Source organism: Rousettus aegyptiacus, unplaced genomic scaffold (assembly GCF_014176215.1).
Source record: "Rousettus aegyptiacus isolate mRouAeg1 unplaced genomic scaffold, mRouAeg1.p scaffold_m13_p_9, whole genome shotgun sequence".
NCBI lineage: Eukaryota > Metazoa > Chordata > Mammalia > Chiroptera > Pteropodidae > Rousettus > Rousettus aegyptiacus.
The window spans coordinates 100,140,096-100,168,088 of NW_023416312.1; the positions used below are offsets into that span (position 1 = coordinate 100,140,096).

The 27,993-nt window shown below is 54.4% G+C and overlaps 2 protein-coding genes across 2 annotated transcripts; both read right to left on the reverse strand.

Annotated features, from left to right (window-relative positions):
• Window positions 1-1,227: 1,227 nt before the first annotated feature.
• On the reverse strand, window positions 1,228-1,995 carry TREX2 (three prime repair exonuclease 2). The gene has a single exon (XM_016133108.2). The coding sequence runs from the start codon at window positions 1,936-1,938 to the stop codon at window positions 1,228-1,230; it is 711 nt and encodes a 236-aa protein (XP_015988594.2). The 5' UTR covers window positions 1,939-1,995.
• A 2,549-nt stretch (window positions 1,996-4,544) lies between these two features.
• On the reverse strand, window positions 4,545-27,993 carry HAUS7 (HAUS augmin like complex subunit 7). The gene is made up of 10 exons (XM_016133001.2): window positions 27,848-27,993; window positions 26,934-27,049; window positions 23,088-23,155; window positions 20,440-20,501; window positions 12,128-12,219; window positions 11,570-11,725; window positions 11,373-11,475; window positions 10,883-11,107; window positions 9,586-9,700; window positions 4,545-4,773 (listed from the first exon to the last, which is right to left on the reverse strand). The coding sequence occupies exons 1-10, from the start codon at window positions 27,971-27,973 to the stop codon at window positions 4,703-4,705; spliced, it is 1,134 nt and encodes a 377-aa protein (XP_015988487.1). The 5' UTR covers window positions 27,974-27,993; the 3' UTR covers window positions 4,545-4,702.

The following is a 27,993-nucleotide window of genomic DNA, read 5'->3' on the forward strand; positions in this document are numbered from 1 at the left end:
GTCACTCTCAGGTGTGGCCACCCCACCCACCCCATCCCTTCTCGCCTGCCCTCTCTGTCTCCACCCCTGCCTTGCTCCATTGATTGGTGACGCAGGCAGAGCTCTGGAGACAGGTCAGCTGACTCCCCGAAGCCCAGTCGAAGCAGCTGCCGAGAAGTGGCCTTTTCCCACAGAACAGCCTCGTGGTCTTCCTTGGGCCATGCCATGAGGGACACAGGGCCCAGGACAAACTCCTTCCTAGATGTTGCCCTCACTACGCCAGGTACCCCACCTCTCCTGCATGCCTCGGGGCAGCCGGGCAGCCCGGAGCCCCTTTGTACCCCTCGTACCCTACACACCAGTGGGCCCCTTGCATGCATGCGCCTGCATGCGGCTGGGGCACCTCCCCTACTCCCCAGCACCCCAAGCGTGCCAGGCACCGTGCTGTTCTGCTAAGCTATTGTATCACGTTATCCCGTTGCGGAGTAGGAACGGAGGCTCCAGGGAAGGAAGGAGCTCAGGGTCCCACGGGGGCCAGTGCTGGAGCCGGGCTTTGACCCAGGTGGCGGTCAGTTCCATGGACCCGGCTCCCCTAGCCGGGCCCACTGGAGGCTGAGGCTGCAGCTCCTTATTCCATCGCCCTCCCACCACGGATGTCCCTGAGTCCCTGGCTGCTCATTTCTTGGGTCTCTGAGGTGACAACACAGGGAGGGGGTAATGATTGAGGCAACGGTAGGACACCCGCCAGGGAGGAGGCCCGTGGTTCAGGGGCCATAGCCTGTGATCACTGATGTCTCCCCCCACCCCCCTTCCCGAAATCCCCCACCGCTGGGCGCACTGCAGGGATAGGCCACAAGAGGGCAGCCGTGAGGGGCCGTTCCCTGACCCTCAGCTGAGATCCCTCCCTGCCCCTCTGGGCAGCACTTTGGAGCATAACCCGGGAGTCAGCTGGTGAGCAGTTGGCTGTGTTTATTGAAAGACAGGGGAAGTGTTGGGGGACCGCAGCGGCACACCCCACTGGAGCATGGGCCAGGGTGAGGCTGTGGGGATAGGCAGGCCAAGGCCCAGGGAGGCCTGGGGGGTGCCCGGCTAAGAGGAAGTCCAGGTAAGAGGATGGTGGGGAGGCGACGATGCAGGGGTCCGGCACCTGCTCCGGGCCTCAGAGTCCGGCTGAACGGTCAAGGCTGGAATAGTCCATGGCAGAGGAGGTGGGCCTTGTCTCCCTGGGTGGTAGTGTCGCCCCGTTGCTCAGCCCTCAAGGTTTGGGCCCTCAGGAGGCATGTACATGGGCTCGATGTGACCCCAGCTGCGGGCCTGCTCGTCGGCCCAGGCGAGCAGCTCAGCGGCGCGGTGCAGGAAGACCATGAGCAGGGTGTGCACGTCGCCCTCGGCTGAGTGCGCCGCGCTCGGCTCTGCCTGGAAGTAGCGGCGGAAGAGGCTGCCCAGGCTGTAGCCCTTGCAGCCCTGGGCCCGGGTGCCGTGGCTGTGAGCGCGGTCCAGGCCCCGCAGCGCCGGCAGCGTATCCAGGCAGATGGTGTCCCGGGGCAGGTGGGCGTCTAGGCGCCGCAGCTCTGTGCATAGCAGGGGGAAGTCATAATCAAAGCCGTTGTGGGCCACGAGGCAGATGGGGCCCTCCTGGCGGCTCAGGAAGGCCTGCAGTGTCCGCACCGCGGCACTGTTGAACCCGGCCTTCCGGCACTGGGCCAGGCCCTCACTGCTCAGGCCGGTGATCTCGCTGGCCTTGGCAGTAAAGGGGCGATCCGGGCACATGCACAGTGTGAGCTTGTCCAGGACCCGGGGCAGCACGGGGGTCCCAGCCTCGTCACGCTCTGGGTTCTCCAGGGAGGAGCGGTGGACAGCGAACAGGGAGATCTCGGCGATCTCAGGGTCCACACTGGGGAGCCCCGTGGCTTCCAGGTCCAGGAAGACAAAAGTCTCTGCCCGGGGCACTTCAGACATGGTGATGTTCACACGGGGACAGCGATGCCGACAGCTGCCAGAGCAAGGAGCACAAAACCTGAGAGCCAGAGACGGGGTTGCCAGGGCCCAGCCACGCATGGGATCCAACCCCTTTGGCTTTATTTCTTGTCACCCCCACCCCACCCCATGGGACTTGACACTCTAGGAGCAATTCCTAAGACCCACATCCAGGGATACTGCTTAGGGACCTCCAGAGCTAGGACCCAGTGACCAGGGTCTACTACTTCTGTCCAGGATGAGGTCTGCTTGGGACTGATCACCCCCTCCATTCTGTCCAGTCCCCCAGCCCCTCCATGGCCATCTCCACTACCACCTAGTGAACAACCAAAGGGAGTCCTGATGTGCTCAGACCCTGGCCCAGAGGCCTCTGCCGCCTGCCTCCAGGCCCATGTCATCGGGGACATAGGGAGGTACGACCGAAAATGACATCTACACTGAGACCCCGTGGCCGGGAGGCTCAGGCATAGCAGCCTGGGTCTGCACCCCTAGGGTCAGCTGCCAGGAAGCGGGGACCCAAGAAAGCCTCCGTCATCAGCAGCCTCCCCGACACACAGGTACTGGCCCCGGACTGGCCTCCTCCTGCCTCTGGGCTCCCCGCGGCTGTCTTCACCAACCTGGCCATGCTGACTTACCTGGGGCGGCCTCTGGCTGGCTTCCTGGGCTGCTGGACACCTGTCTCCACACGGGCTGCTCCAGGCAGCCTTTAATCAGTGGCTGTGGCCCGCCCCCAGCCACCTGTTAGGCAACATGGAGGCCTGAGGCCGCAGGACCTGTGCGGCCGGCTCGCCACCCCCTTGCTCGCTCACAGCCACCAGGACACACGCCCCATGTTTATAGATCGGAAAGCAGGCTGTGGGCTGAGGACGTGTTGTCACAAGCACAAGAGGAAGCTGGAGCCTTCTGCCTGGCCCGGCCTCCAACTCCGAGCAGGGTAAGTCGATAGCAGCTGGGCCTGGCCAACCTGGCTTCCATACCGAGCGCCATGCTGGGGGACTTCTCACAAAGGCACTAGGCCCCTGCCACAGGAGACCAGGCTGCCCTGGTAAGGGTAAAGTGAGCTCAAAGTGGGAAAGAGGCGCCTGCACGTACCACACTGGGCCATGAAGGAGAACGGTACACTCTAAAGATGGGGCCTTAGCACCACTCTAGTGACCGGTGACAACTTCCTCACCTTATGGGCTCGTCTCCCGCAAGGAAGGGGAAATGGGATCTCCCTCACGGGTGCAGTGGTCCGTACTGTATGAGGAACCCTTAGCAGACGCTTCTGGGTTGGGGGGACGGCAGGCACGAGGCCCGGCCCCGCAAACCATATACGCTTTGGCTAAGTTGTTCCTTCCCGTCTAAAGGACGAGCGACGTAAGGGCTGGGGTAGGGGACTGCCCCAGCGGTACCCACAGCTCGAGGACCACAGGAGCAGGGTGAGGCCTAGCCCCTCAGACCCTGGACTCCAGGGCTTTCCCAGCCCACCAGGCTCAGTCAAGGGTGAAAGGCGTTCATGATGGGAGGGAACTGAGATGGTCATCCCTGTTCCAGGAAGTGACATCATCGGAGAACCTTGTTCTTGAGTAAGACGTGCCAGCACTTGGCCTGTAACATTGGCACACCTGGGCGGTGGTGACTGTGAGCCTGCCTTTTGTCCCACCTCGTACTGAAGCCATCTGGGATGTGCCCCAGGCAGGCAACTGGGGCTGGGGGGTGCCAACCAGTCTGGGCTGGAGAGGGCCTGGCACCCAGCCCCGGGGGGCCTCCTGGGGCATATCTGGGAGTCTGTCTCCACCATGTCTGGAGCACCCACTGGGAACTTGGGGAAACAGAGGTGCGGCCGCAGGGAGCAGGACAGAGGAGTTCAGTAGACTGGGAGCCAGGCGCGTCCCCCCAGAAGGCCAGGTGTTTCGAGGGAGGCCCCTTCCCGACCCCCTGAAGCCTGACACTGGGCTGAGGGAGGTGGGGGCCTCACCTGTTGTGCCCGTTCCCATGCTCGAAGGGAGGGAGGTGGCTGTGACAGGCACACTACTCAGGAAGATACTGGGGCACCCCGAGAAGCCCAGAGCGCAGCTTCCTGGACAACCAGTCAGGCTACCAACAGAAATTCCCCAGGCTTGTACCGGGTACGTACCCTGGGGAGGAGGGAGGAGGAGACATGGGCCCAGCCCGCCAGATCCCAGATGCAGTGGGTGCCAAGGGCCAGGCCGAGGGGCTTCAAGAAGTCCCCACCTGGGCCCCTGAGGCTGGTCGCAGGGGAGGTGGCAGTTGGGGCAGGGGGCAGGCTCCAGTCTCAGGCGGCCAGGTATCATGGTGAGGCAGAGACTTCAAATGCTTGGCACTGCCGAGCTTAAGTGCGCAGTGGTGGGGGAGAGTGATGGGAGCTGCCAGTGCCCAGGGCAAATGGGGCGAGAAGGGCAGAGCCCAGGCCCCCCAGGACAGCAGGAGGCAAAGGCCAGGCATAGCCCAGGCCCCAGGACAGCCCGGGCCAGACAGCAAAGCAAAGGAGGCGGTCACATGGAGCCATGGAAGCAAAAAGCAGGCTGGAGGCAACTTCTTTGAACCAAAAATTTCATTTCTGTCCAGGTTACACTACCCTGCCCCACCCCTGCCCCCTCCTCCATCCCCTCCAAAGGAACTAAAGGCCTGGACATCTGGAGGCTGTGCCCCCAAAACACGGCAACTGTAACTGCTTCTCCTGCTGATGGCCCGGTCCTTTCCAGCCGCCTGGCTCTTCAGGGCACAATTTCCAGCTCCCAGATTACTTTGGGGCTTTGCGCAGACAGTCTTTGAAGAGCTTATATTTCTGAATTAGTTCTTCCATTTTTGTGGCTGCAGAGCAAAAAAAAAAATGCAAACCACAAAGTGAGTCTAGTGCCTCGCCTCAACCCTCAAGGGGCTTGCAGCCTGGGGACCCGACTCCCACCATGACCCTAAAACTGGTGACCCAGGGGCTGCTGAGGGGGCCAGGAGCTAGCAAGCACCACTTGCTAGAAAGCACGGAAGGCTGGGCACAGACAGAAGACCCCTGCCCACCCCGCAGACAGCAGGGAATGCAGAGGGGAGGTTATTGTGCTTTAATCCTATATAAATAAAGTGACGTGAGCCTTAGTTGTGACCTGCTGCTTGGCTTTAAGGGGTGGGGGACACTTCCCCAACATGCACCTGCCTCTCAAGGTACCAACTTCAGATGATGACCATTGAGCATGGAGTTTAGCTCACTCCCCTCTCCCATACTAGGGACAGAGGGGGTTTTCCTGGTGGTGGTGCCTTAACTTAGACACCTAGTCCTTCCCCCACCATCTTGCTTCCCCTGGCTTCCCAGCCCATTCTCTCCCCTTCTGCATGCGGCATGCGCAGCTCGCGAAGCAGTTCATTGGCATCTGGCCCCACCCTTCCCAAGGGCGACTCTGAAGCTCAGGAATCATGGGCTGTGCATCAGGGTGACAAGCCTCAGCGCAGTGCTGGAGCAGAAAGACTCCTAGCCAGAGCTGGACCAAGCTCAGCCTACTCCAGACTGGCCCTGACAACCCTTCCCACTTGTCATCGAAGTTCCCGCTGCGGTCCGGTCAACACAGTTCCTGCTGTGATCACACTTCTCCACAGATGAGGTTTTCCTAAGTCCCCTTGGGTATCATCTGCCTCTCCAGAATCCTCAGGTTTTCCCATCCTCTAAACCCCTGCAGCCTACTCCGCTCTGGCTGCTAAATCGGCTCACATCTCCCTCTGTCCCAGGCTCAAGTCCCTACCTGGCCCTCTCTTGGCTCAGAGCTTGGCTGGGTTTCAGATCCTAGGCCGGAAGCCCCTGGCCCTCTGAATGCGTAAAGCATCTGCTTCTGGACGGCACACGCTTTCCTTCCAGAAGCTTGGGCCCCGCCCCCGCACCCTGCTACTTGGACGTCAGGAGGCTGGCTGGGGTCCATCTTTTGGGTTCCACCTGCCCTGGGCTTGGAATATGGAGACTCGCCCCCTCAGTTCTGCACGCCCGTCACTTCACGGGTAACCTCCGCCCTCCGTTTCCCTTCCTCTCTTTCTCTCTTAGCCTCCTGGATCAGGCCTCTGCGTCAATCATCCTTGTCATCGTTTCATCTGTCTCTTCTCTGTCTATGCTTACAGATTTGTTGCCTCGTTTTGTTTTCTACTCTTTCCATGGATTTCTCAATACTTTGGCAAGCATTTCTAACTTCTAAGAGTATTTGCTTGGTTTTCTCTGCGTGGGTTTTCACTTGGACATGATATAGTAAGTCGTTACTTAATGTTGTCGATAGGTTCTGTGACTCTAAGTGAAGCAATGTGTAATAAACTGATTTTACCACAAGTTAATTGATAAAACAAGCCTTAAGGTCCTACGGCATCTCATCAGTGTTATAACGAAAGGACGCCACTAGGAGACCTGCTGTGCTGGGAATCTGAACTCAAGACTGTTGGGAAGTTCTCTTCTCTGAGCGAGCCATTAGCCCTGCTTTTCCAGATCTTTCTTCCGTCTTCCATGGTGCTGGCCCCACTGTGTTCTGGAGGAGTCACCCATTCTGTGGAGGGTCTCCCCCACACCCCCGCGGGCACTCTGTGGGCACCTCTGTCGTACCATGGACCCTCAGAAGCCAGAAAGAGGTGGGCTTCACCTGGACTGCCGCCGGCCACACCAGGAACCGAGGTATGCACTCATTTCGATCATTTTCTTCACCAAAAAAGCAGGCGAGGGTCTCCCTGGGAGCTCTGATCTATGACACCTGCTTCGCTTGCGCCCTCTTTTCGGCCTGCTCGCCCCTGCGCCCTCCCCACAGCTGCGCAGAGAGGCTCCCCCACTGTTCCTTCAGGCTGCGGCTTTCCCCACCCCTCGCATGCGTCGAATCGCTCCCATCTCCTCTCTGGCTCCCAGAAACCTGTTACCATCTCTGCCTTGGTGCATGGCTCCCAGCACTGGCGAGGCTGCTTTGTTTTCAAAAGGTATCGTTATTTTCGTGGCACTGGGGTCCCTGGAGGACTGGGAGGCAAATGGGGCTTCAGGTCCATGCGGTTGGCATTGTGACCGATGAATAATGATGGGACGAGCAATTAATATGGCCTGGCTGCTGGCACCCAGAGAGGTGGCCCAGCTTCTTATACCGGAACGGGAAATAGCACAGACACACGGAGCTTCCACAGCGGGGGGCCCGAGGCGGTTGTGGAGACCAAGGTCCTCGATTTGTCAGGTGAGAACGGGGGAAATGCGCAGCCGGCTCCGACTGGCACGGACCGTTTCTCTGGCGTGACTACAGCCCAAGAACTCATTTCAAACACGATCCGGAAGCTCCACCGACGTAACCCAACCCCCCAAGCGGGAAGGCAGAGCCACCCGTCAAAGCGCAGAGGGGAACGCGGAGCCGGTTCACACAGCTTAGATGGAAATGGTGCCTGTCTAAAAAGTGAAACCTGCCACCCGTCCTGCGACCATCGGTGAGGTGGCGCGCAGTGCCGAACACGAACGATCGTTATTATATTAATGACGGTGTGGACTGTGAGCATTTTATAATCAGCAATTATACAGACTGGGGGTGAGAGTCAGAGTGACAGCGGTGATTAGGAGAAGCGCGATGATAACTTTGAAAACGGAGGATTCTGGTGCAGTTTGGTCAGTTCAGTGCCTGGTATCCACGTGACAAGTGTGTGCGCCAAGGCCAAGAGCGGCGAGAGGGCCAGCTGCCCGAGGAGAGGGATGCCTAGAGAGTTCATGCAGAGATGGGGCACACCGGGAGGAAACGTTTACAGGTAAATGCTTTAGTGGCTGCTGCCTGAGGCAGTGGATAAGAGCCGAGGCAAATGACAGACTAAGCAGAAAGCGCGAGAGGACAGCCTGGGGAATGAGATGCCTAGGGAGTCGCGAGGGCCACGTGCATGCCCCGGCTCTGCAGATGCCCCGGGGAGACCTGAGAGGGCCCTGAGCGATCACCTCTGACTGATCCGAGGCTCCGGGCGAGCAGGAAGTGAAGGAGAAGGAAGAATCATCAACTGTCTGACCGAGTGATCATGAAAAACATGAAGCTAAACATCCAAGAAACTCAAAAAACTCCAAGTGGGAGAAACTGAAAGCAATCCACACCAAGACGGAGTCTAATTGAACTGTCAAAAGCCAAAGACCGAGATAGTCTGGAGAACGAGAACAGAAAAGGGACTGTGCATGGAAGAAGGAGTTTCCATAAGAGCAACGAAGACGATTATCACCAAGTCGGGACAGCCGCTAGCTGTATGCAGGAAGACGCACTCGGGGCTTTCTAGGCTCCCGGCATGCGCTACTCCTCGGTAGCACAAGTATTGGCTTTAAAATCATTTGAACTGGAATAAATGGGGTTTGCTGTAGCACGAGGAAAATTCCAACTATTTCACGTTTCTATCCCTATGAGTTGAGACTCCTCCCTAATGGCTGTATGTCCTATCAAAGAAAAAAGTTTCCTCAATGTGTTATTTCCATAACAACAAAAAAGTAAACTTACTCAGAAAAGAAGGTTAACTAAAATGAAATCCAGCTACATTTTTGCCCCCATCCAACAGCGGAAGTGTCGGAAGGATTAAATCCAGTGCTGACAAGGATACGGAAAGATGGAGCCCGCTTGGCCTCACCACCGCGACCTCAGGAACCCCATCGTAAGGATATAATCTAACACGTGAATGCGCTTTATGTCCAAACATGTTCCCTGCATCCTTTCTCTGAGCTTGACGATGGTAGGACTACCTAAGCAGTACGTGTCTTTGGGGAATGAATACCTGAAGAGGACGGAGCAGTTTAAGGAACCAGAAATCAAAGTCAGCCGCCTGATTCCAACACGGAGAAAAGCAATGTCCGCACTGTGGCCCATTTCCTGAGAGGGGTGGGTTCTTCTACATTGTTTTGCTTTAGAAAGGTGGGGCCATTCTTTTTATTTCCTTTTTTTCCCTTTTATTTCCTTTTTACCCTGCATTTTCCCTTCAACGTTCTAGAACATGCATTTCCTCACGTCGCCATCACCGACGAATGCTATCCCACCGTGTACATATTCCCTTATCCATCTGAGCGCTACCCAATGATAAAGCTTTGCCTCGTTTCCCTCGTACACTATTATAAATCCTGCGACGGCATTATGAATAATATTGAAAATGACCCAAATGGTGAGCAAATTATAGCAAATGGCTGAATGGAATAGTGTTTGACCATTAAAAATGCTACTTCGAGAATATGGGGAAATGCTTACAGTGAGGTCCAAGGGAAGGAACGTAATATAAAAGTGTCCGTGTGTTGTGATCACACTGAACTTACACAAAGAAATAAAAAAATAACGAAAGGAAAAAGAATGGAGGGAAATAGACCAAAATATTAACACCGACCATCTCTGGACCACCAGGTTATGGATTGTTTTTATTTTACCTCTGCACGTCTTTGGGTTATCCCGAATTTCTATAATTAATGTTCTGATTTTATAATCTGTCAAAAGTATTTTTTTTCAAGGGGAGGAAATCTTTATGCGTTAGAGAAAGAAGTAAGGGGCCGGGCCCCAAGTGCGGCCATTTGGGAGCTTCTGCTTGAGCACAGAAGGAGCCCAGGCATGAGTCAGGTGCTAAGAGGGGCCGGCCCTGTTCCCCGACCACCAAGCGGGCAGCCAGGCACAGCCGCCGCGAGTGGTGACCACATACCTAGGCTCATCACGGAGTGGTCGCTGCCCCAGCAGACCTTCTCGCCCTGCTGTTGCTTCACCATCTCCACGGCTTTCATCGAGCTGTCAGTGATCTCCGCCACCACCTTCAACATCTGGAAGGGACGGACGGAGGGAGGGAGGGAGGCGGGCGGGCACGTGGGCGTTACGTGCTGGTGGTCTGGCCTACAGAAGGCATCTCCTGCTTCCCACCCAGGTTCACACTGAGCGTGTGCTCCTTTCTAGGTCCTCGGCATGTGGCATTCGCCTCCAAGGACAGCCCTGGGTGATGGCGGGACTCCTAGCTACCTGGAGAGTCACCAGAGTTCTCCAACCTAACTTCCTTCCTCCTGGCCCAGCGGGGATGCCACGCTATCGTGTGCCCCGTCCCACACTGGTAGCCAAGCAAAGCCAGTGGCACAGTGGGAAAATGTCCCATGGTACGGAATCGATGACCCAGAATGAAAGGGCCTTTCTGATGGGAGAGGACTGTACCCTAACTGAGTTGCAAAGGACAGGCTAACCAGAGGCTTGGAAGTCCAGGAGCCTTTCTGTTAAAAAAAAAAAAAAAAAAAAAACAAGACCAGCACTGTGGAGGCTCTGAGCCAGTGACAGTGTTCCACGCGTGGCAGCTGTGCTCACAATCAGGACCAAAGCCCGCGCTTAGGTCAGCTCTGGGGGTCTGAAATGTGGAACGACAAAATGAGTAAATATCCCTGTAGCCGGCTCAGCAGCGTGCGGCCACTTTTCCCGGTCTGCGTGAGCTGGGTCGAGGGCGCGCGGAGGCGAGCATCTGTCTGTATGGCATAGTTCTTGGTCATACACAAAAATGAAGAGGCTGTGATACATTTGGGCACATCCTGAAGGCAAAATGAGACCAATACAGGGACAGAAGCTAGAACGAAATATTCCATGGCCGTGGTGATCAGGCTTTTAAAGAAGTTGGAATGATCGCAACGATGCCCACAATAAGAAGTTCGGGGAAAGGGTGCCACAGAGTCCACTAGGAGCCAGTGCAGAAACCTCTTCCGGGCCCGGGATCTTGGCTTAGTTAACGCCTCCTGCATTGCGATAGGGCCCTCGGGGGCCCATCCATTAATGTGACCCTCACACCCACCGCGGCACCGAGAAAAGCTGCTGCCCCAACCCACCCAAGGTCCTCAGCTGAGGGCCGGAGCCTGGAGCCCAGCTGTGCCCCTGCTCACAAGGAGCCCGGGCCGAGCCCCTCCGTGCCCCTCGTCCCAGCCCGCGGGTCCCTCACTAGGGGTTGCAGAGGGAGAGGAGAGAGTGATTCTTACCTGATTGCACGAAGTCAGAGTCTGGTACACAGCCTGGATGATGGGGCCGCACGGGTGCAGGTAGGGGTTTGGGCGTTTGCAGCACTCACCCAGCTCGTCGTCGTACACTTGCAGGAAAGCCATGACGAGCTGGTGGAAGTCAGAGACGACCAGGCGCAGCTTCTGGTCCAGAGTGCTGATGTGCGCCCTGCTTACAGCGGACACTGGCTTGTGCTGCACAAAGTGCTGCAAAGCCGGAGGGAGAGGGACCTTTGAAGCTGCCCTGCCCGCCCCTGGCCTGAGGCCAATCCTTTCCATTCTTCGGGAAGCTTCGCTACTCCTGCCCAGAGCTCGTCTGCCTCTCCCCTTCAGCCTCTCCCCTTCACGTGGGCTGAGCGCCCACCACCTTCTAGCACCTGTCAGGGCCCGCGCACGTGCCACCTCACTTCAGCCTCACAACATGGTCATCGCCAAGACGGGCCGCCCGCGGCCACGGCACCGGCACCCTTACCTCAGTGCGCAGGGCCTGCACCTTGGCCACACTCTCCTGCAGCTGCCTGGCCAGCTCCGCCACCTTCTCCTCCTCCTCTGCCAACTCTGCAGAGGACTTCGCCCTACAGGGAGAGAAGAGGGGACACTTCCAGCTCTGTGCTGTCGCTGGCCACACCTGAGTCTGTCCCAGACCACAGAACCCTGCAGGGTCAGCACCTCTGCCAGCCACTGCTCTGCTTGTCGAAGGATTCCCAGTCCATGGACCATAAGTCACTCTCGGGGCTCAGGAGCACTTGCAGGTGGGAACCGGAGAAGAGGTCCCCCAGCAGCGCCTCGTTCTTCTCCTTGGTGTCCTTGAAGTGCTGCTGCACACTGCAAAGGCAGCACAGAGCCACAGTTACCAGCCGGAGCATGACATCCGGGGACTGTGCTGGCAGTCTTGCTGAGGGCCCATGTGGGAGCCCCAAGAGGCCAAGTAAGAGCCAGCAGAGAGGCCGAGACAAAGGATCGCCTCTAGTCCCTGCCTGCTTTGGTGGCTGGAGCTGAGCCCCATGCCTCTGGGATCCCGCCCTCTGCAGGAACCCTTCACCCTGACAGCCTGGTACCTGGGCCAGTACCCAGCTGCGGTCGCCAGAGCAGGCAGTGAAACCCTGGCTAGAGATGTGCCTGGTGGCGGGCCTGGGTGCCCCGTAGGCCCCTAGGCCCGCCAGCTCCAGACGGAGGACCGAGGGTACCTGCCGGCTGTTCTGTTGAGGGCCCGTCCTGAGCCGTTACCTGGAGCAGCTGGCGGAGCTGATGGTCAGGCTCCCAACCGCATCCAGCAGCTGGTCCATGAAGTGTAGCTGCTTCTGGGTGCAGGCCCGACCCTGAACAAGGAAGGCTACATGTACTAACTGACCAGGTGTGCTGCGTGCCCCAACCCCACACCCTTCCCGGCTTGGGTCAGTGGAAAGAAAGGGCCTGAGCCACCTGCTCCCTGGCCCCCGCCTGGCAGCATCTTGAACTGGCTCGGGCACCTTGGCCTCAGGGTCTATTGCCTTTGAGCACTCCCTGGCCCCGGGTGGCAGTGATATCTGGGACTCTGGAGGTGGCAAGTGCTGTAGACACACGTGGGAGTGTGTGCTCGTCACATGTCCGACAGCGCGGCTTCTTGGGTAGGCGGGCAGACAGCAGGGCCTACTGCACACAGGACGCAGCCCGCAGGGACCACAGCAGCTCATTCCTCAGAAACGCCTCCAGGAGGAGGACACCCTCCCCAGCCAGGAAGGACTGAAGCTACTGGCACAGCAAGACAGGGCCGTGGACCTCGCTCCTCCTGACAGGGAGGACAAAACTCGTCTCCACTGGGCGGCAAGCAGCCGGCCTTACAGCCAGGGTCCCCAAGCAGCAGCTGACTTCGTCCCCTGTCCTGAAGTGGGTAGGGCTTCCTGCAGGCAGCTACTCAGCCAGGATTTCAGGCTTCATTCAGAAGTACCGCGCCTTTCTCCTTCCAGAAAGGGGAAGAGGCTCACAACTGGTCCACAGGACCTACTTACAGCCTGACAGCCTGGACTGCTGCAGAGAGCCCTGTGTGAGCTGGGCTGCCAGAAACAAAGCTGGGCCTGCCGCTGCATGTTAGCCCCTCACTGCCCCACCCCGACACACCCACTATTCCGAGGGATGCACCAGAGGGATCCACCCAGCCAGCATCACTGGTGACTTACTATAAAGCCCTCCGAGAAGCATTTGCACTTAAAGTGGGTGTGGAAGGCGCAAGCTGAAGTGAGAGGGCTGAGAGGCGCACGGCAGGTGGCCCTGGGTTGAGAGCTAGACCTGGGGACAAGGGCATGCTCTGCTATAATGCTCGCTGCCTGGCTCCCCGTCCACGGGTGCTGGGCCTCATGGCTGCAGCTGCCTGGCACTCCCCACAGGCTGGCTCCCAGCTGTGTGGCCACATCGACAGGACTGGCGCCTCTGGAGGCTTGTAGCATCTCCATGCCCTCAGCAGGCCACTCAGGCCTCGTCACTACCTCCTGTTGACTTATCCTCCCAATCTGTCCACATGACACTGAGCACGAGTGACACACATGAAGGGCAGCCTACGAGTAGGAGGTGGGGGTGTAGGACAATGTCTAGACAGGGGACAGCTCAGGCAGAAACGTGAGGGCAACTGTCACTCGGGACGTCACAAAGCCTTGACCAGTAGCCGAGGCTGGGAAACTGCCTGCCATCCCCTCCTCAGCACAGACCCAGTTCCCACAGCCCCTCCCGATGTCCAGGAAGGGGTAAGTGCCGTGCTCAGGGCTCTGCCAACCTGGGCTGGGGCTGGGACTGTGGCACTGACCCCACTGGGCAGTCCTGACCGTGAGCTCCCTGTGAGCACCCCGGGCCACAGGCCTAAGCCACGGAGGTCACCTGTGGGTTATCAGAGCCCAGCCCCTCTGAGACCCACAGTCCCCAGGCCGACTACAGCCACCTCGCTGAAGTCCACCCATGGCCTCTAATGTCCCCAGAGCAGCGCCAGGTAGAGGCCTCGTCACCTCTGTCTCCTGTCCATTCCCCAGCAAAGGGTGGACCCAACAAGGACACCCAGAAAGGTCTGCACAATGAATCCACAAAACCCCAGGCCCCCCACGCTTCAGGCGAGGCTCCCTCCCCAGGCCTCATCCCAATCCCTCCATAGGCAAACCTCTCGAGCCCAGCCTAAGCCAGCAGCTTCCTCCACCACTGCCACGGCCACCAGGCCAGCAACCGAGGTCCCAGTCACGGCTCCAGCCTGCCAACAGGTCTCCTGGAGGCCACCTCTGCTCCACCCAGCCACCTCCTTCGTATGACGGCCACCCACCCAGGTCATGGAGAAGAAAGCCCTAAAGTCTCCCCAGGCCTACCAAGTCCCACGTGGCCTGCCCTCTAGCTCCGCTGCGGCCGAAACGGCCTGCTGGCTGTCTCTGGAACAGGCCCAGCACGCACGACCTCGGGGCCGCTCTCAGTTTGGGAGCCTGGAGCACTCCTCTCGCAGAGGTGCCCTTGTCTTTCAGCCTCGCTGCTGTTTTTCATTGAGATGCAACGCGCGCACCATGAATTCGCCCTTCCTAAGTGCACAATCCCGTGGTTGTCGGGATAGTCACCGAGCTGTGCAGTCATCGCCATGATGTAAGTCCGGAACGTTTCGATCACCCCGCCCCAGAGAAACCATGTCCTCGCTGGCAGTCACTTCCCATCCCCCGTACCCCAGCCCCTGGAACCCACGGGTCCCCTTTCTGTCCCTATGGATTTGCCTCTTCTGGATATTTCGTATGAATGGACTCATATACTCTGCGAGCTGCTCGCACTCAGAACATTCTCAATGTTCATCCGCATTATAGCACGTATTGGTAGTACGTTCGTCATTGCTACTTAGTTTCTCCATTCATCAGTTAGCGAAAATTGGGGTTCTTTCTACTTTTTTGGCTATCCAGAATAATACTTCCTGCTCATGTGCAAGTTTCTGTGTGGCTGTAAGTTTTCAGTTTTCCTGGGTCTACAGCTAGGTGTGGGTCACGCGGTAACCCTGGGTTTACCCTTTCGTGGGACCGCCGGTCTGTCTTCCACGGCGCCTGCGCCACTTCACACCCCACTGGCAGCGTATGAGCGGTCCAACTTCGTCTCGTCCTCGCCGATGCTCCTGATTTTCCGATTTTTATTCTAGCCCTCCTCGTGGCTGTGAAGTGGGTCTCATCGTGGCTTTGCTGTGCATTTCCCTGATGACTAGTGCCGAGGAGCATGTTTTCAAGTGCTCGTTGGCCATCTGTGTATCTTCTTCGGAGTTGTCTTTTTACTATTGAGCTATTAGGGTTCTTTATAGATTCTGGGTACTAGACCCTTATCAGATATGTGATTGACAGCTATTCTAATTCTATGGATTCTCTTCACTTTCTTGATGATGGTGTCTTTTGAAGCACCAAAGTGTTTCATTTTAATAAGGTGTAATTGATCTATGTTTTCTTTTGTTGCTTGTGTTTTTGGTATCAAAATGATATTTTAAAAATATTGTTACTCAAACAGGACAGATGAACAGAGACTCAAGGACATGGACAACAGACTAGTGGTTACCAGAGGGTGGGGTGCGGGGAGAGGGGAGGTAGGTGAGGTAAAAAGGGTCAAATATGTGGTGACAGAAAGAAATTCAACTATGAGTGGTGAACACACGATGAGATATATACATATATATATACATATATATATATATATATATATATATATATATATATATATATATACACACACACACACACGCACCTTACTGTTGAATTGTACACCTGAAACTTACTGGATATCATTACCGATGTCAGCATAATAAATAAATAATAATAATAAAATAAAAATATCGCTACAAACATATGGATTAAAATATACGTAAAGGACCTCAGTTTACTGTAGTCACTGTCCTTCCAATGTGTGCATCATCCGCGCCATGCCCACTGTGGCCAGTGAGGGCTTCAATTGCTAACTGTCTCCTGAGTCCTTCGGACATGACTGTAGGTCTTAGTCTCTGGTATGACAAGGTGTCCCTGCCTCAACTGATACATTTCCTGCCCCACGCTTATATTACGACTGGGCGTCATTGTTCTTGGCCTTTTCGGGAGACAAAGCAAGGAAATGCATGCATATACACACACAAACACACAGTTTTGAAGTTAAAATACATTAAGATCTCACACTGATATTCCCAATTCACATTCTAGACTACAGAGTTTGATTAAACCTAATTACCTTATACCCATATCTCCTTTCTCCCACGCCCTGATTCCCAACACTCACTGATGCCAACATAAATTATTCTTCTGCTTTCATTTTTCATTCCATAAAATGGAATGAAGTATTGATCCGTGCTCCAGCATAGATGACCCTTGGAAATAATGTGCTAAGAAGCCAGTCGCGAAAGGCCACATATCATATGACTCCATTTATACGAAATAGAGAGAGCAGAGTAGTGGGGATCAGGGCCTGTGGGTAATGGGGAGAGGCTGCTTAATGGACACGGATATCCTCTTAGGACAGTGAAAATGTTCTGGAACTAGACAGAGGTGATGGTTGCACAACATTAGGAATATACTAAATGCTACCGAATTGTCTATTTTAAAAATGGCTGAAAAATTGGGCGCAGAGTTGCAGTTTGGGGAGATAAAGAGTTCTAGGGATGGAGGGTGTGGATGGCTGCACGGCGCTGCGAAGGCTTAAATGGCACTGACTATAACCTTAAAGCGGTTCGCATGGTTCATTTTATGTTATTTGTATTTTATCGCAATAAAAAAAATATTTTTAAAAAGAGTAGAGCCCCTTCGGGGCCCACGGGGAAATTTTTCAAATGGTTAAAATTGTCAATTTTATGCTATGTATATTTTACCACAATAAATATATATATATTTTTTAATATTTAATAAAAACTAAGGGAAGGGTTACAGTTCTGGGTAAGATAGAGGGAACATCTCTTCTCCCATGGCACCCACCTCTCGGAACGGGACAGAATGCATGTGGCAGGTATCGGCAGCTTTGGAAAGGTAAACGCCAGCACGAGTGTTGGGGAGGGGAAAAAAAAGCCATTTAGACTGGTGGCAATTTACTGTGTTCTTTCCTCCACTCTCCCTGGGCCTGCACTCGGCCCAGCCCAAACCTAGAAGGGAACATGGTGGTACCAAGAGGTCCAGGAAACGGAAGTGTCAAAACTCAGAGAGCATGGGAGAAATCCCGGCCTTCTCTCTCTCTCTCTCTCTCTCTCTCTCTCTCTCTCTCTCTCTCTCTCTCTCTCTCTCTCTCTCTCTCTCTCCTCTCTGTTCTCTCAAACCCCAGACTCCAGGCAGTATCATGGCGGGCGGTGGCGGCAACAAAAGTGACTGGCAACAGAAAACTACAGGAGCCAACCCTCCCAGGGCAGGGAGCAGGGACTCTCCCATTTCACCGGGTTAAGCGCCTGCTAAAATGCAAATATCGACATTCTCCAAGCCCCCAGAGTCAAAGCAACAGTCAAAATGTCCAGGATGCAATCCACAGCTCCTTGGCACACAAAGCACAAAACCACGAACATCTCAACTTGCATGAGAAAAGACGATCAACAGACTTTAATGGCAAGATGACACAGATGCTGGAATAATCTGACAAGTTTAAAGTGGTCATTATAAAAATGCTGAATAGGTAACCATGAATACTCTTGAAACAAATGTTAAAATAGAAACATCGGCATAGAAACAGAAAATATTTTTTCAAAAACACATAGACATCATAGAACTGGAAAACAGAAAAACTAAAATTAAAAACTCACTGATGGCCTCAGTAGCAAATTGGAGGGGACAGAGGAAAGAGTCAGCAAACGTGAAAACATGAACAGAAACTATCCAATATGAGCACCAGAGGGAAAACAGATAGAACTTCCCAAGTTTGGCAAAAGACAGATTTGTGAAGCTAAGCAAATCCAAACAGGACGAGCCCAAAGAAATCTTCCCACAAACACATAATCACATTGCTGAAAACTAATCACAAGGGAAAACTTTTTAAGTAGCAGCAGAAAAACAATGTATGACCCACAGGGGAAAAAATGATTCAAATTATTACAGGTTTCTCATCAGAACCTGTGGAAAAAGAAGAACTGCCAACCCTAAATTCTATATCCGGTGAAAATATCCATCAAGAATGAATGGCAACTAGACATAAATAAATAAACCCAAGAGAATATGGACCCAATAGACCACTTCTAAAGGAACTGCTGAAGGCAGAGCTTTAGACAGTAGTGAAATGATACCAGAAGGAAACTTGCAACATCACAAATGACGGAAGAATAGAATAAAGGACAAAACCCCATGATCATCTCAGTAGAAGCAGAGAAAGCATTTACAAAATTCAACACCCTTTCATGATAAAAACTTGACAATATAGGAATAGAAGGAAACATCCTTAACCCGATAAAGGACATCTATAAAAAACCCACGGCTAACGTCATACTCAATGGTGAAGATCAGATGCTTTTCTCCCTAAAATCAGGAACCAAACAAGGATGTCCACTTTTGCCACTTTTATTCAACACTATACTGGAGGTGCTAGCCAGAGCAATTAGGCAAGAAAAATAAATAAAAAGCATCCAAAATGGAGAGGCAGACGTAAAACTCTCTCTATTTGCAAATGGCATGATCTTATAAGTAGAAAATCCTAAGTAATCCACTAAAATACCATTAGAACTAATAAGCAAGTTTATCAAGGTGGGAAGATACAAAAGCGATAAGCAAAAATCTATTGTATCTCCACAGAGCAGCAATGAACAATACGAAAATGAAATTGAGAAAACAATTCCATCAATAATAGCATCGCAAAGAATAAAATACTTAAGGATAAATTTTAAAAAGTATAAGACGTGTATACTGAAAGCTATAAAACATGTTTGAAAGAAATTAAATAAAACCTAAATAAGTAGAAAGACAGTCCATGTTTATAAATAGAAAGACTTAATATAGTTGATAGCAGTACACCCTAAAGTGACCTGCAGATTCAATGCCATCTCCTTCAAAATCCCAGTTAGCCTTTTTTTGCAGAAACTGACAAGCTTACTCTAAAATTCATGTGGAAATTCAAAACACACCTAATAGTCAAAACGATCTTTAAAAAGAGTAAAGTTGGAAGATTACGACTTACTACAAAGCTATAGTGATCAAGACGGCGTGGTACTGGCATAAGGGTTAGTATGGAAAATCTAGAAATGAATCCTCATAGTTACAGTGAATTCATTTTCAACAAGGACGCCAAGGCAATTCAATGAGGAAAAAATGGTCTTTTCAATACATGGTACTGGGACAACTGGACAGCCACACACAAAAGAATGAAGTTGGACACATACCTTCAACCATACATAAAACAAACTCAGAATGGATCAAGACGCAAATATAAGAGCTAAAACTATAAAACTCTTAGAGGGAAACTTAGGCATCAATCATCGCTTTAGATTTGGCAACGGATTCTTAAATATGACACCAAAAGCACAAGTAACAAAAGAAAAAGTAAACAAATTGGACTTCATCAAAACTCAAAACTTTTGTGCCCTGAAGGGACACATCAAGAAAGTGAAAAGGCAATCCACAGAATGTGAGAAAATACTTATTAATGAAATATCTGATGGGATTTGTATCCAGAATAAAGAATTCTTACAATTCAACAATAAAAAGACAAATAACCCAGTTAAAAACTGGGCAAAAGAACTGAATAGAAACGTTTCTCCAAAAACGATACACGAATGGCCAATAAGCACATGAGAAAATGCTCGACATCATTAGTCATCAGGGAAATGCACGATGAGATGGCCCTTCACATCTACCAGTACAGTTGGAATCAAAAAGATGGACAGTAAAAAGTGTTGGTGAGGATGCGAAGTAACTAGAACCCTCACACATGGCTGGTAGGAATGTAAAATGGTGCAGCCGCTCTGGAAAGTAGCTTGGCAGTTCCTCGAAAAGTTAAACATAGAGTTACTGCATGACCCAGCAATTCCACTCCTAGCTATATACCCAAGAGAACTGAAAACGTGTCTTCAGTCAAAAACATATACAGGAACGTTCATAGCGACCTTATTCGTAACAGTCCAAGTGTGGAAATAATTACTCCAAGAATTTTTTAAATGTTGAGGGTAGGGGGCAGGGTTTCTTTGAATGATTTGGGGGTGAGTAACGGGGGAAGGGTAGGCTGAGGCCGCCTCTGCAGAGAAGCCTGCAGTGGGCAGCACATCGGGAAAGTACATGGGCTCAGGGGCCTGGGTTTGAGACCAGGCTCTGTCGCTGGGCGACCTTGGCTGAGCTGTTTGTCACCGCCCTTGTGAAATGGGGCTAAGACAAGTACTATTGCCAAGAGTGGATGTGACAATTACTGGCATGTAAAGTACTTACCACAGTGCCAGTGTGTCTGAAGTCATTGATCAAGGACAGGACGCACTCTCTGTCCCTTTGGTCATCCACCTCGGCCTCTTCATCCACCCTCCTCCTCAGCCCTGGGGATGGCTGGAGTCTATTCAAGGGTATCCTATGGGTTCTTGCCCTGGGAGGCTAGGGAGCAGGGACTAGGGATGCATGGGGACAGAGAAGGCCCCCTCTCACCTTCAGGAGCTCCTGGTCATCCAGCCCACACAACATCAGCTCATGGCCTAGTTTCACCATCTCTGTCGGAACACAAGGATCCTGTTACTGCAGACACCCACCCAAACAGGAGAGGATGCCGTGCACCCAGGCAGTGCACAAACGTGCGGGATCCCCAGCGGTTCGCTGGGGAGGGTGTTCCTGCTCCAGCGTCAGCGGGCCCAGCGCCCACAAGGCCGGGCCGGGCCTGAAAGACCCGGGTGGACAAGGAAGCAGGCGCCAGGACAGCCTTGTGCTGTGTGGCCTGCATCCGGTCACTGCCCCCCTCTGGCTGTCAGCTTCCTCGCCTAAAAATTAGGGATCGCATCCAATGCTCTTCCATAGAGGAAACTGTGGCTTCTAGCAGAAGCCAGCCAGTTGCCTGGGGAAACGACAGGAGTCAGGGAACCTTCCAAACATGCTGGTGCTGCCCTTCCAGAGACCTCACCAGGCCAGAGCAAAAGGAACCATCGCTCACATCTGTCAATTTCCTACAAGCCTCTCATGTCATCGTCTGCTTTTCTCTTGCCAGAAACTGTAGGAAATGGGTCTTAGCTCCATTTTACAGACTGGGAAACTGAGTCCAGGGTGCTCTGGGAATTTTCTAAAAAATCATCCGGTATACAGTGAAAAGTCAGGAGATCAGAAAGCCTGGGGCCAACGCCAGGGCAACCTCACGGGCAAGGTCCATCTCCTACGCCCATGTGCCTCAGTGGCAGAACGGGCATAACTCTGGCAACTGACGTGGAAGGTTTGGTGCAAGAAGCAAGCGAATATGAAAGCATTAGTCATCTTGGAACACCATACGAAGGCCAGTTATACCCCAAGCGCACCTGCTCTTCCCACGGCCCTTAACCCCAAACCCTCGTGGTCCTCCCCAGCCCCTCTTGCCTAGTCCAGATCCAAGCCTCGGGGAGTCTGGCCGACTCTCCCTTCACTATAAATCCAGGATCTGGGCAGTATCGCGCTTCCACTGCCCCATCTCTAGCCTGGATCATTGCAAGAGTCTCCCGATGGTCTCCTTGCCTCTGCCTGGGCCTCCTGTTCTCAGGCCAGCAGCCCGAGGGACTCTGTGAAATCCAAAGCCAGGCTACAGCTTTCCTCCGAGCAAAAGCCAACGTGCTTCTGTGGCCCACGAGGCCCGACTCGGTTTGCCCCATCGCCCTTCTGACCTCACCCCACCACTCTCCCCTTGCTCTCCGCTCCACGCCAGCCACCCTGGCCTCCGAACCGTTCCTCGGAGCCGCCAGGCACACAGAAGCCTGAACACCGTTCTTCCTGATATCTGCCTGGCTCGCTTCCTCTCTTCTTGCGAATCTCTATCTAAAAGAGAGGCCTTCCCCAGACACGTCGACAGCACCGCTCCTCTCTCAACTCACGCAGACGCCATTTCGCCCTCCGCTGGCTTTGTGTATGGTGCCTCCCACAGTCCGTACTGAGACTCTTGCTGCCTTCTGTTTATCGCCTGCCTCTCCCAGCTAGCACCTAAGCACCATGAGAACGGTACAACTCACCGCTGCACCACCGGCACCTAAAACAGTGCGGGTCGCGTAGCGGGCGCACCCTAAACACCTGTCAGGTGAATTCGTGATTCTAATCCCTCGACTTGTCCTGGTTCCTCCCAGTTACACTCCTTGACAAGCACTTATGTCTACCCCTGCTCTGACACTCGGTGCACCCCTATGAAGCGGGCAAGGCTGAAGCTCTCACCCACACTTTACAGAAGAGGAAACCGAGGCTGGGGATGGCAAGGTCAAGGCTGTGTCTGGGCTGAGGGCCAGGGTTAGCACCTGTGCATGCACATGCGTTAAAAAATTCAGGTGCGGTCTGATGGCCAGGCTTACCCAGCTTGGACATTGTTCCGTCAGTAGGAAAGTGCCAGACATTATAGCACCGGGAAGAAGGGCCACTTCCTGTGCAGCCCAGGCTGGCCCAGAGGCCAGACCTGCAGGCTCCAACAGAATGCCCTATTCTTCTGGCATTTTTTTAGCCCCGGGGACAACTGTCCCCGGCTAATTAATTTGGCAATGCCAACTGGGCCATGGATCAGGATTCCAGGGTCCAGTTTACCCACCTGCATTTGCTGAGTCAAATGCAGGCCCATGGCAATTTTGACTTTTAGAGACACCATTGGGAAGGTGAAGAGTTAGCTACCATGTTGAGTACTGCAATTTGCTCATCTTTACCTAATAATGTTCAGTGCTGGGTTAGTTTCTGCCAAGAAAGGATTGAAAGAAGCAGTTACAAGACGAACCCCCATGGAGAGCTGCCTCGCGTGCTCCTAGGAACACCAGGTGTAGCGTGAACACCAGTGAGACTCGGATGGATCCACCAGTGACATTGGCAAGAACCACTATCTCTGCCCACAGTGACTTGGGGAATGAGCTGGCAGGGCGACAGGCTCTCGGTCTGATTTACATGCCCCTGCAAGAGGAGTGCTCCCATTCGCTATGCCAGTGGGGAAGGGAACCTGATTCTAGAAAGTTCTAGCAACATCCACAGGGTGTGCACCATCCAGAAGAAAACACTAGTCCAATGGTAAATCCACGACTCACTAAAGAGGCTGTGCACAAGCTCAGAATTGCCCAGAATCCACCGCCCAAGTCCAAACGCCTCTACCAGAGACCCACCTTGGATCTTCACCTCGGCCGAGGCCCCGTTCCACGAGCTGAACCTGCCATGCCAGGAGGGGCAGGCGCTGCAGGGAAAGAGCAAAACCAGTCAGGGCTGGGCCAGCTGCGGAGGCCCCCTCGTGGCCCCTTACGTGCCCCCGAAAAAGTGGATTACTCGTGCGTGCACTAAATGCCAATGAAACGTTCACTTTAAAGTGGGTAATTTTATGTGATATGAATTTGAAGTCCTTAAATTATCAGGGGGAGAATCCAAAAAATTTAGCTCAGAAATATACATTCGAAATCTGCAATTAAAATTCTCACAGTAAAAATACGAAATGACCACCCAAGAAGACAAAATGGAATTCGTCAGAGCTCTAGCTCTTTATCTGAAGGAAGCAAAGGGTCAGCTTTTCCTTAAATCACAGCACAGGTTTGTTTGGAGGATGTCGGAGGACAGCCTTTCCCTGCTCTGCTGTCCTTGCTGGTTGCCTGGGTCCCCTCCCACACCTTTCCAAGCGGTGTGTCTGCTCTTCTCTGCCTCCCTGTCCGAGCACAGTGAATAGATCACACGCATCTGGGAAGCCCACGGCTGACGTCACCACCTCCAGGAAGCCACCTTGGCATCCCTCCATCACAGCAGGGCCTGGGCACTGTCCTTCCACAGGGCTCTTGTCCCCAAGACTGCGGGCTCGCCAAGGCCAAAAGCTGGCTTTTTGCCCCATATTTCTGGGGCCTAACATGGCAGCCAGCACAGAAAAGGCAGCCAGTGAGCTTTAACAAATAAAGGAGCATGGCCTCTTGCCATGGAATGATCTGCCATTAGTAAATGTCTACACCTAGCACTTTCAGAAGAGGGACGTTTTCTGTTTTTAAAAAAGCATAAATCGGAGACGGATTATGCTTCTGCAGTTCACAGCCTGAAGCCATTTAGGGGCTTTTAGTGTTATGGGCTCCGGGGTCACAGCCCCACTGTCCTGGGGGAGGAGACAGCAATCCCAGCTGTGACTCAGCGTGGTGAGAAGGCACAGTAGCTGTTCCGTGGAGAGGGTTCACTGTTCCTTCCCTGGGGTCATGCCACCAAATACCTAGGTCCCAGGCCACACCTGCCCTGACCATGCTGGAGCCCTGGGAGCTAGCGGAGTCACCCTGGACCAAGGCCCCATACCCCAAGCTGCAGGACTGCAGCAAAGAAGGGGCTGGACTCAGTGGCCTCAGCTGCGTGCCTATCTTCGTGGCTTATTAGGGCAACCCCTCCTCACCATTCAAAGACAGCAGGGGAGAGATGGAGCCCTTCTGTGTGAAATGCTAGGGCCTGGCCCCTGGGCCTGCCTGCCGAGCAATGTTCCCACCCTCAAGGCCCCGAGCATTGGAGAGTACTCAGCAATCCATCAGCTGGACCGCAGCTAAGCATTTAGACACACTGAAGAGCAGACCCACAGAAGCCTGAGTAACCGCCCTGGGGGAGGGCTCTCACTAAAGTCGATTCTCCTGGAGCAGCAGGGAGCGGGGCAGAAATTAACTGCGCCCGTGGCCTTGAAAGCAAGTACAGCTCTTCCGGGGACAAGGAAAGCCACGGGCCTCGAACTCAGCCATCCAGGGGGCCCTGTGGCTCTGCCCCAGCCCCTGCACCGAGGGCCAGTGTGGCACATGGGCGACCAAGAGCCACCACACCGAGTCCCCCAACCAACACTGGGTGCAGCTTCCAGGCTCTGCCCACAGAAGGGTGAACGAGGTGGCCCTAAACAAAGGCTGAAATGGTGAAGCCATGCGCAAAGAAAGACAACATGAACTTGGAGGGGAAGGAACTCTGTCCAATCCTCCTTGTGGACTCTCGAAAGGCTTACAGCACTTTTGTCAGCTTGGGGTCATAAAAAGGATTCAGTTTCTTATATTTAAAAACATACCAAAAGCATTTCAGGAATGCAGCTGTAGACGCCCCCCACCCCACCCCGCTGCCATCCCTCTCTGGCCAACAGAGTGGCCCAGTCCCCAGCTTCTACCTGGGCCATGTAGGGCTGGATTCTCTCTTACGAGAGCCTCTCCTCCAAGATCTGGCTTTGGCCTCCCTCCTCCTGGGAGCGCACTCGAGGCCCCTGCACTAGCCCAGGCCATCCCTAATACTCTCTCTCCTCCTCGGTTCCTGAACCAGGACTGGTCCCCTCAAGGCTGGCAGTGGCTGTCCATCTGCCATTCCAAGCCGGGTCCTGGCACCTTTTTCTGGGACCACCCTGGGATGCCGTTCAGGCCACTGCTGCCTAGCTTTCCCTCCCACACCTCAACGATCTGCTCCTAACAAAACAAGCATCTACCGTTACCCATCCTCCCCAAGACCTAATGCCACCTCCTCCCTGCCAACGTCCACAGCATGCAGAATGCAGAGGTGAGCCCACCACTGCGATTCATGCCTGAGTTTTTTGTGGCCACTAAAGCCCAAGCTCCTTAAGGACACCCATCCACGTCTGAGGCACCTGGAATGGCACAACTGTGCGTGCGTCTGTGCACCTGCCTGTCAGTACAACACCACGCTGTGGCCTGGGGCTGATGGGGGAGTCCCACCTGGTACCTGCCCTCCGGTAGCTCTGGTGCTTTGGAGAGCCAGACAGGGCAGCAGGCCAACACAGAACTAACGGGCTGAGGGCTCTGGCAGGAGTGTGCTCAAAGGTTTTGTGGGTGTCACTTTGTAAATTATATAAATGTCTAAGCACAATCCTGAACACCTGAAACTAATGTAAATAATACTGAATGGCAACTGTAATTGAAAATTTAAAATTAAAAATAATATATTCACCTACGTTAAAAAAAAAGTTTCACCATAAATAAATTAGTTAATTAAAAAAAAAAGTGTGGGTGTCCAGGGGAAGGAGAAATATGTTTTGCCCTGGGAACTGGACTTTTTAAAAGGAGATGGGACATGCGAGCTCTTCAAATGTCGGTGGGAACACAAGGTTACGAGAGCGCTGGTGAGCAGAGGCTGGGGGTGAGTCCTGGGGAAGGGCCTGGAAGGCAGCAGGAGAGGTTCAGATATGAAAATGCCTCCTCCTTCCTCCCAGCCATCACTAGGACACCAGGCCCAGGGCCAGGTCTGTTGACATCCTGTGGCCCAGCGGGCATACCAGCTAGGTCCAGGCTGGACCCTCGCTACTCCACAGCCAGGCTCCTGCCCAGGCATCTTTCTGAGCTGCGAGAGCAGACAGGCCAGGCTGAAGAGGGGCAGGCCCAAGCCCGGCCTCATGAGAGAATCCCACAGCGACCAAGCACAGCCGCACCTGGGGCTCACACCCAACAGCACAGGAACCTGCCTTCCCCACCCAAGCTCAGCTCAGGGGCTGCTGCTCCCAAGAAACAGACATTTTGTGGGACTTTCTGGATCTTTCCCCTTCCCGTCTTGGCAGGCTGTGCTTCCCCTGCAGTGCCAGGCACACACACCAGGCCACACCTTGACCTGAAGGACTGGAAAGCCAGGGGTCTTGGCCCTGCTTGTCACTCCTCAGTAGTAACGCCCAAGACATTTACAACTCCAGCCTGACCCTGAGCTTCCCAGTTTGAAACTGACCCCTGCCAGCTCTGAAACCAGTAGTTAAAGCAAGAAAAACGCTCAGAAGCCAAGCTGAGCGCTTCAGCCAGGAGGTGAAGAGACTCCCCCAAGCGCTGCTAGGAGGCACTGTCACCCCAAATTTGACCATGGCTCTATAACTGGCACTTCTACCTTAGCGGCTGCTCTCACGGTGGCCTGGGGTATGGTATGGAGCCCTCTGGGAGGGCAGCTACTTATAAACATAACAAAATCCATGTCACCCAGCTAGGTTGAGCGGCACCTGCCAAGTGTGCCCGAGGTAGGGAAGAAAGAAACAGTCCAGTTACCGGATACACATCCACTCCAGGATTTCCAAGCGGTACTTCGAGGGGCTGCACAGCAGTTCCAGAATGGTCTTCGGTTCAGTGATGTAAAGACCCTGGAGGAAGGGGCACTTGAGGTCCTAAGCAAGGAAAGGGAAAAGCAGGGAGTTTTAAAAAGTCGGAATCGCTAAAAGGCTGCAGTGCACTTCTGCACGCACGTGTGCCGCCGCCGGGCACGCGCCGGGCTTCAGAGGGCACGGGCGTGCCCCCACCCCCGTGTGCCCCCTCCCTCCATCCTGCCCAGGCGTCAGTGGCCCCTCATTCTCGACTCCCCCGCCGCCGGCCACCCCGCCTCCTCTAAGTACGCCCCCTCTGGACTCGCACGGCGGTTTGGCGCAGTAGCAAGTAGGGGCTGTAAGGAGATTCCGGGCCCCTGTGCGGGCCGCGGCAGTGGGGACGCGGGCGGACCGCCTTCGAGAGGGGAGGGGCGGGGGGCGGGCGAGAGGGACCTCGGACAGCTACCCGATCTCCCCGGGAGGCGCTCCTCGCCGGCCACTAGGGCTCACGGACTCCGCCCGCCTGTCTCCCCTGGACCCCGCGAGTTCCTCGAGGCCCGGGCCTGTGTCCTCCGCGGCTCTGCGCTCGCTTCGCTGGCCCAGTCCGGCCCCGCGGTTCCGGGCGACACAAGTCACAGTGCGGCCTACGCGCTGCGCCGGCGCGAACTACCAGGGCCGGGCCGTGGGGACGGCGAGAGCGAAGAAGGCTCGGGGCCACCCAAGTGGCAGAGAAAGACGCCTCACAAGCCACCCCCCCGTGGCGAGGCACCGGGCACAGCCGGGACCAGGGAGAAGCGTGGCGCGCGGGGCGCCGCCGACTTCCGCCGGGCGCCCTGCCCGCCGGGCCGCGCCGCCCCGGGTGGCTCCCGGGGCCCGCAGCACCTTCAGCTTCGCGAACACCTCCACGGCCGCCCTGGACACGCTGTCGTCCTCTTCCTCACAGCAGCCGGCGGTGCAGCCGGCAGTCAGCCCGGCCATGTTTCGCGCTCGCGGCCGCGCCCCGCCCATGCCCCCAGCTCACTGGCGGG